Source organism: Gobius niger, assembly GCF_951799975.1.
Source record: "Gobius niger genome assembly, chromosome: 2".
NCBI lineage: Eukaryota > Metazoa > Chordata > Actinopteri > Gobiiformes > Gobiidae > Gobius > Gobius niger.
This window is the reverse complement of record NC_136853.1, coordinates 2283228-2292161: the sequence shown is the minus strand read 5'-3', so window position 1 is coordinate 2292161 and position 8934 is coordinate 2283228. Positions and strand designations below refer to the sequence as shown.

Genomic DNA, 8934 nt, shown 5'->3' with positions numbered 1-8934 from the left:
ATTGACAACATATGACATAATAACATCATGTTATTCTGTCATTCCCTCATTAAAAACATGGCTGAAGTGTTGCCTTGGCACATTCACGTATTTCTGAGTAATCTGTAAAAACTCTGATGGCGGCCATTTTAGGGATAGGTTTGCCTGAGTCCTCCTAGGAACGCCCCCACCTCCTGGAGACGCCTCCAAGCTTTCGTCACCAGCCGAGTAACCAACCACTGCTCCTCAGCAGAACCCCCTCCCCACTGATGCCACAGACAGCGTGTGGAGGGGGCGTGTCGTAAAGGCTCAGAGGTTCTTAAAGAGACAGAGGCCTATTTCAAGACATTCACTACAGCCATTTTGAGAGAGACATTTTATACAAGGCAGTTATTCTAATTTACTGCATATACAGACCAACAGAAGGTTTGTCATCATTGTAGTGTGATATAGACTGGTGCTATGGGACTGAAAAAAGCAGAACACCCCCACTTTAATTAAAAAAATGTACAGGTTCATTTTAATATGCTGAACAAATTCAGTGTATAAAAACACAAATTTACCTTCATAAGTTGGAAGCTGAAAAAGGCCCAGTTATCACTTTTATGCCCTTTCTGCAATAAAATGTGCGTCTTTACAAAGCCATGAGTGACAATAAATCCTTTATTGTGTTTCGCTCTGAAAACAATCACACCATTATCCACATCACGCAAGACAACACAAGTCTTTCATTTCAGTTCAGTTTATTTTGAAAGATTTTTTCCTCCCAATAACTACCAGACGTCATTTGATTAGTTTGGAATTCATGCTGTGAGAAACACGATACATTCGACAGCACTGGTCAAGCACAAAGCCAGTATCAGCACTCTGCCCTCCACCAGAAATCAGGACAAAAAAAAGATAAAAGTAAAAGTTTTAAATTGCCACACTATTCTCCATCAACTCTGGATCCAGATACGTGTACGGCAGGTCCAGATTTGCGTTCCGTTTGCCAATAGCTGCACCTAACTCTTTCAGTTCTTCTTGAAACTTCTTGATCAGGTCGAGGGGAACCTCCTCACAGAACAGTTCTTCTGGGTACCGACCAAGAGGATACTGAGAGAACAGCATATAAAAGTCATTAAACCAATCACACAACAGTAGCTCACAGTAGCAAAAGTCACTTACGACGTCGTTGTACTGTTCGCTGAGGAGCCAGAGAATGGCCAGGATGTTCACGGTGGCGTTGACGTCAGGGAGTGTTTGCAGAAAGATGTGCTCGTTGGCTCCGCCCTTCACGGTGGGCGGGGCCAGTTGTAAGGAGGGCGGGAAGTTGGGCATCCAGTTCCCAATGTCCAACTGCAAAGCATCGAAATCAATTAACAGAGTTTCAATGTAACAGTTTAATAGTTGGTGCCTCGGTTAAGGCGGGCGGTAAGAGGTTGACATGTGTTAAGAGTTAAACCTCTTAACTCCCGCCTGAACCGAGAAGATCTTTTTCCTCACGTCATCAGATTTTTTTTCCATCATTTTTTTGTTGGGTTTTCAACTCAGTTTTGTAGCTTTTTTGTCATTTTTTTGGTCATTTCTTGGTCCATTTTTGTAACTTTTTTTGTCCTTTTTTTGTCACTTTTGTCACATTTCTGTATTTTTGTGTGAATTTGTTTGTCATTTTTTTTGCAATTTTTTCATCAATGTTTTTTTTTTCTTTTAGTATGTTAATAAGCACACCTGATACTACAGAAAACCATTGGAAAACCTTTTGTAGCAATTTTTGGGGGGTTAGGTTTTTTTTTTGTTCATATATGCAGCCGCCTAGTAGTTCACATCATCACCTGTCCATTGTTGACCGCTGAGTGCTGGGCGGAGGAGGTGAAAATGACCATAGTGACAAACTTCACCAGTTCATCCACTGCACTGAAGCTCTGGGGGATTCCTAAAACATCACCACTTTCATTATAAACTTCATTATTGTCCAACTGTTTGGTAAAGAGCTGAGTTTTCCAAATGACTCACCTGATTCTGTGCGAGACAGAAATCCATGTTCAAATACATCCTTGATGAAGTTCTGCAGCTCCGAGTCCTTTTGGACATCGCTGTCGCTCTTGTAGTAGTTGGTCAAGATGCCGCTCACAAACCTTAAAACATCATCATTTCACAGTCACATGTGTCTCTGTTGCAGCAGTAGAACGAACAGCCTCCTCAGAATCCTTTGTACCTGTGTATGATGTCCCACAGCCGGAGGCCGTCGTCTCTGTAGTAGTATTTGGGCACTGACTCCACCCCTCTGTCCTTAATGTCCTCTGGGAGACAGAGGGAGCGGTAGGTCAGTGAGGACAGCGCCCCCTGCAGGATGGAGACCACACCCTCACCACCAGCGGCTGCATACTGAGACAGAAGTTTGATTGTTTTTAATCATCATTGTGCATTAGGGACATACTATCTATGAAATGATGGCTTACCTTTGTCAAAACCCCTTCAGAACCCACCTCTTCTGAAATGAGTTGTTTTCTCGCCAAAGTGTTGATGACAAAGGTGTAACGAGTGTGAGGAAGAAGGAGCTGAAAAAAACATTAGACAATTTAAATGATGATCAGAAACATACAGCCGTGCCTTACATCCTTGTTTACTCCAAGAAGATATATTTTAACGGCCACAAAATGACTTTGTTTTAGGGACGTTCCCATGGCAATGTATGGAAGCCCGTTTCCGCCATGTTAAAAAAATAAAAGCCCAACAGGAAGTCGAAATTTCGAGATTTAAACTCGAAATTTCGAGATTTAAACTCGTAATTTCGAGTTTTAAACTCGTAATTTCGAGTTTAAATCTCGTAATTACGAGTTTTTAAGATCCGTAATCATAGACGTCAGCCCTATTTTACTTTGAAAATCCGGATGTTGTTGTCGTTCTCTTTCCTGTCTGATGCGGTCTGAACTGTGGAGCTTGATCTGGCAGAGCCGTATCTTGGAATCATATCATGCCTGAAAAACAACTGCTATTTTGGGGCAAACTCGTGCCTCTTTGCCCCTGCCATGTCCTATGGATACCCCCTATGGTCTCCCCGCTTGATAAAAGGGCGATGCCGGTGGACAATGGCTAGTTTGCCCGGTTAGCATGTGCAATCCAGCTCATTGTTGATTAAAAAAAGTCTGCAATTAACCACCAATGCGTCAATCCTGACCCAGTGTGTGATAATCTTCAAGGCTGCATTATGTGGTTACCGCTTTATTGGCGTTGTTAGTGTATAATACTTAATTCCACAAGATCCATTATTGGAGCTGGATGCTAGTGCTGCTAAGAAGCTAGGTAGCTCCGGGTGCTAAGCAATCGGCTACGGCCAATTGTACATGAAGTGTGAGTAATCAACCAGCCCGGCTCAGTGTGTGATCGTTGTTAAAGGGATGCTTTATGTAGACGGTGGTTTTATTGACTTTATTCACGCATTTTCACATAATCATGATCATCCGAAGTTCATCGAAGTTCATGATGCTACGATCGTAGCATTAGCTTTGGGAATGCCCATGCATCATCAAGGCCTAAACACATTCCTATCGTGGATACAGACATTTTTAATAACTTTTCTTGTCACTGCTTTTAATCCTGGGTGTTGAGGTAAAATAAACACTTCTGTGTGTCTTTGCAAAAGTCCCAGAGTTGCTGTAGCTCCGATTCACAACACGATGAAGCTGATCCTCCATGACTGTTTACATTCTGCACCAGTGGTTCCGCTGTCCCCGCCGTACTGACGTCTATGATCACGGATCTGAAAAACTCATAATTCCGAGTTTAAATCTCGAAATTCCGAGTTTTAAAAGTCGTAATTTCGAGATTTAAACTCGAAATTTCGAGATTTAAACTCGTAATTTCGAGATTTAAACTCGTAATTTCGAGATTTAAACTCATAGTACGAGTTTAAAAGTCGTAATTTCGAGATTTAAACTCGTAGTATGAGTTTAAATCTCGAAATTACGAGTTGAAATCTCGAAATTTCGACTTCCTGTTGGGCTTTTATTTTTTTAACATGGCGGAAACGGGCTTCCATAGAAACATGTTCAGAGATTGATGTGATTTAACCCCTTAACTCCCACCTGAACCGAGCACATTTTCTCCAGTTTGGCTTTACCCCAATACAAAAGCTTCTGGAAAAAAGCTGTGAAAATAGCAACAAAACTGAGACGAAAACAATGATGGAAATGTGAGAAAAAAGTGAGAAAAATATGATAAAAATGTGACCAAAAAATGACAAAAATGTGACAAAAAAATGATAAAAATGTGACCAAAAAATGACAAAAATGTGACCAAAAAATGACAAAAAATGTGACCAAAAAATGACAAAAAATTGATACAAATTTGACAAAGAAAAGACAAAAATATGACAAAATGCGACAAATATGTGATCAAAAATTGACAGAAAAAATGACAAAAAAGTTACAAAAATGAGTTGAATACCCAACAAAAAATGATGCAAAAAAAAAATCTGATAACGTGAGGAAAAAGATCCTCTCGGTTAAGGCGGGAGTTAAGAGATTAAGATTTCCTGTCAAAATGTCACTAACTAATTGGGGCGTGGCCACAATTATATTTTTAGTTTGTTGCCATGTGATGAAGGTCTGTGCTGAACGGCGTCGCTCTACAACAAAGTTGACGTTGGCTCCGCAATGTCTGCAATGTCTTTTCACTTTTGTAGGTGGCCCCACTTTCGCCTCAGTCCCATCCCATCATCACTCTCGCCGCAGCGGTGCTTTTCACACGCTGTATAGTTGAAATCTTCTCTCTGGCCAGTGAACTTTATTGCCGCAATACCCGGGAGAAGCCGCTCGGCAAAACAGTAGGTGCCCAGTCAACAAAAAAAAAAAAGATTCAGGGATTGATCTTGCAGTCTCATGGTTGAGAATCCAGTGCTCTACCTATGGAGCTACACAAGCTGAGTGAAATAGTGCCACTAAACATATACATAACCCGCACTCATGTATTTGCAGAAAACGGAGCATTTTGTAATTAGAGAAAATTCGTCTGGGTGTCCAAAGAGTTGAAAGTTTGCTCCAGCCCTGCAGCACCCTCGATGGGTGAAACGACATTTTGGTCAGACCCATGTAGTAGGAGGAACATAGGGCTGCTCAATTATTGAAAAAAATAATAATCACGATTATTTTTGTCATAATTGAAATCACAATTTTTCAAACGATTATCTGTTGCCTTTAAAAAAAAGTCTATCTTTATTTTATTTATCAAAATACTATGATGATATTTTAAGTTTTCTGGACAGTCATAAAAGTACAAATGATTTCAAGTACGCCTTGATTAAAGAGAGGTCCCTGTTTCACACCTGCCCCCTGCTGGCCAGCCCTCACACCTGCGCAAGTAAACTGAGCAGTGCGGCCTGATGACATCATCACACAGCGCCGTTTGTTTTTATGTCAGACAAAAGCATGAGCCATGGCACGTGAAAAGTGAAGGGAAAATAATCCCAGCGGCCTGAAATAACGCAAGTCTGTTTGCAAAAAAAAATGTTTTTGAAAAAAATAAAAATAAAACATTTGAAAAAAAAAAAACATTGAAAAAAAAATAGATTTTTTTGCGATTATGCTAATTTTGTAATCGTTTACTGTTGTAATAGAAATCGTAATAGAATTTCGATTAATTGCACAGCCCTAGAGGAACACACAGAGAGACGGACAGGAAACAGCCAATCAGAACAGAACCTGTGATTGTACAGTCCAAAAAGTGGAATTTGGAGCCAAAAACGTAGAAATGAAAGCTTCTTTCTATGACAGAGGGGTAGCATAAAGGCGTAGGAGTCTAATTAAAATAAAATGTATGAATTTGAGGAGAAACTCTGACAGAGACAGTGGATGGGTGGGCCACTTACAAGCCACTTACAAGCCACTTACAAGCCACTTTAAAGGCATTTTTGCCGGTAGTGGCTGCGTTTGCGCAACATTAGGTCCAGCTCGGGAATGTGCAGGCGCGCCGGATTGTGTCCATTCCAATCCAACAAAGTCTGTGAAAGACATGAGGCTTTGATTTTTGTTGAAAATGGCCTCTGACTTGCGGGCTTGTCATGACCACGCACAAATATATTTCATAAATGTAACTGATGATTTTGAAAGCCACATGGGTCTGGGACATTGGCCGAAATGTGAGGCTTTCGATTGAAAACTCTGGGATAAGGGGTCAGAAGTTCAAGAAATATGTGACTAAGAAACGCATCAGTGACTTTTGGGGATCGACTGGTGAATGAGCCCGTCGTTAGTGCGTACTGTACCTTGTAAAGAGGGTGCACTCTGGGGATGTTCCTCAGTAAAGCCACAGCGAAGACCTCCGCCAGCAGGTGAGTGCGCAGCAGGTGCACATTGAGCTCGTGGTCATGGAAGTCGGCACTTCTCACAAAGGTCTTGGCCAATAACCAGTCGTACTCACGGTCAGAGGGGAGGAAGATCGGGTTGTTCTCTGCTGGTTTCTGTTTGAGCTGCAGGAGAAAATCAAACCTGTAACTCTTTACACTTTTGTGTAACACCAGAGCTCTGGACACGCTCCTCACCTGAATGGCCACAGGCTTCAGCTCATCCATCGGGGTTTTGTGAAGGAGGACGAGCGGAGCCGTGAGATACTGATGTTCACCATTGATCACATTGGTCTTCACTCCATCCAAAAGCTTGTAATCACACAGGAACATGTTTCCTTTCTAAAACACGAACAACACTTATTATCCATAACATTCACGGACTGTTTCTCAGTCTTGTTATTTTAAAGTGATAGTCTGTAAGTTTGCAACGTGAGGAGAGAGTGACAGTGACATTTGGAAGTAATCGCGTTCCTGACAGGCTCGTCTCATTGGTCGGAGTGATGGCACCACGATTCTGATTAGCGAGTGAGGGACTTCAGAAAACGTAGGATTGTTTAATAATACTTAAGTAACATCTGATATAGACCCAGGTGTCAGTTCTAAACAAATGGTTACATTTGTAAAACATTTGGCTTTGATCTACTTTTTAATCGAAAGTCTTTCGAGTGAGCACAGACCTCCATTTCCTCGTTTAAATCCAAGTGGACCATCTCATCCGTGACAGGAAAGTGCTGAGGCAGAGCGGTGCAGCGTCGGATCAGGATGGGGTTGAGTCCACTCAGGTACTGGGAACCGAAGAAAGCGTCTTCCCTCCAGTGCTCGTACACGTACTCTGAGAAACATCAGCACAGTGATGACTCTGAAGTCACTAACACCAGAGCTTTAGGTTCAGGACTTTACCTGAGGTTTCGTCTTTGTGCCAGTTGAACACTCTGTGTAGACAATCAAAGTCGGGCCAAGGTTCGACACAGTTGGCCAAACCAGTCAGTTTCATCACTGCAAGTCTTTGAACAAAACATTATCAAATCAGTAATTCACAAAATACTCAACACTATTGTGAAAATGACTTACCCTTGAAAATATGTCCGGGTGAATTCAATAGTTTTTGAGTAAGAGAATTTGACTTCAGAAGGCAGACCATCCTCTGTGCTCATGCAGTGAGGCATTCCCTTTTCATAAACCGCCCAACTGGAAGAGATGCAGATGTACAATAACGCTGATCACATTATTAAACAAATGTAAGGAACATGAGGTGCTCACCTGTATTCTTCTTTTCTGCGCTCGAGCTCGAGCTCCCGCGCTCCTTTGACCACAGCTTTCTGCTCCTCAAAGACAAACGTGGCTATTCAAAAAGCAAACTTAGTGTAAGATAATCAGTGAAGTCACATTATACTACCTAGATAGGCCTACTCAAAGCTATCACACTCAGTGATGAACATCTTCAATGAAGGTTTTTGAGCCATCGTCTGTCCTGTGTAGTTCAAGTGTCAAACGTTTCACTTCTTCATCCAAAAGGCTTCGTCAGCTACACTAAAGGTTCAATTCAGCCCAGATAAAGACCACGGGGAGGTTCAGCTTGGCTCCTCCTCCAGCTACTCTCCTGTAGGGCAGGCCTCAACTCAATATTCAAATCCAGGCTGAAAACAGTTCTTTTTGCCCGTGCATATGACTGAAAGTATTTTATCTACACTCTTGCCTTTTTCTGTGATTGATTAAATTTATGTTGACGTCCAGAGGAGAAGGAGCGACAAAACAGAGGTTAGGTAACTTTGTGTGAACGAGCAAGAAAAATAGTGCTCAAGACAGAGCGAGTCAAAACAAGACTTAAAAATGCATATAACTGAAAGTATTATATCTACACTCTTGCCTCTTACTGTAATTGATTTGTTTTATGTTGATGTTTTTATTGATTCTATTTGCTTTCTTGTATTTATGCAACTGTGAAGCACTTTGAATTGCCATGTGTATGAATTGTGCTCTACAAATAAACTTGCCTTGCCTTGCCTTGGTAAACATCTTTGTAGTTTGAGTCTTTGTGGTTCTAATCTCAGCTGATCACTGCTTATTACCTGCCTATTGACCTATTGTCATGTCAATGAGGCCGACACACAGATCTATAGGTGGGTAATTATCAGTGATCAGCTGAGACTAGGGTCGTTAGGGCTTAGAACTACAAAGACTCATGACTACAAAGATGTTAACCGACAGGTGAGAGTAGCTGCTAATAGAGGGGAGGAGCCAAACTGAACTCCTCCCTGTGGTCTATCTGGGCTGAACTGAACCGAAGCCTGTTGGATGAAGAGGCGAAACGTTCGACACTTTGACTACAAAGTACAGACGATGACTTAAGAACCCTCACTGAAGATGAACAACTCCTGTACGACTGAGAGCCTACACGGACATCACTAATGAACAGGCCTATTCAAAGCATTTAACCCTGATGTGTGATGGCAGACCGACTCTAGTGCATGATTTATAATGAGAGTCAACATAAGGGCCGTAAATGGAACAACATGGTTAAACTCAAAGCTTTTAAAGTCACTGATGAAGAGACTGACTCCTTTAGGAACAACTGAAGAAGCTTATTAGAATGGAATTTGAACGAAGTGTCCCTATCCTGCACTGACCTG

The 8934-nt window shown here is 41.7% G+C and overlaps 1 protein-coding gene across 1 annotated transcript; it reads right to left on the bottom strand.

Annotated features, from left to right (window-relative positions):
- Positions 1-894: 894 nt before the first annotated feature.
- Positions 895-7451, bottom strand: LOC306959893 (polyunsaturated fatty acid lipoxygenase ALOX15B-like; the record flags this gene model as incomplete). Its single annotated transcript, XM_079552145.1, has 11 exons — positions 7376-7451; positions 7205-7308; positions 6982-7136; positions 6500-6643; positions 6224-6427; positions 2421-2519; positions 2177-2346; positions 1975-2096; positions 1794-1894; positions 1147-1317; positions 895-1074 (listed from the first exon to the last, which is right to left on the bottom strand). Exons 2-11 carry the CDS (start codon positions 7296-7298, stop codon positions 895-897), a joined length of 1440 nt encoding a protein of 479 aa, XP_079408271.1. The 5' UTR covers positions 7299-7308; positions 7376-7451.
- Positions 7452-8934: the final 1483 nt, after the last annotated feature.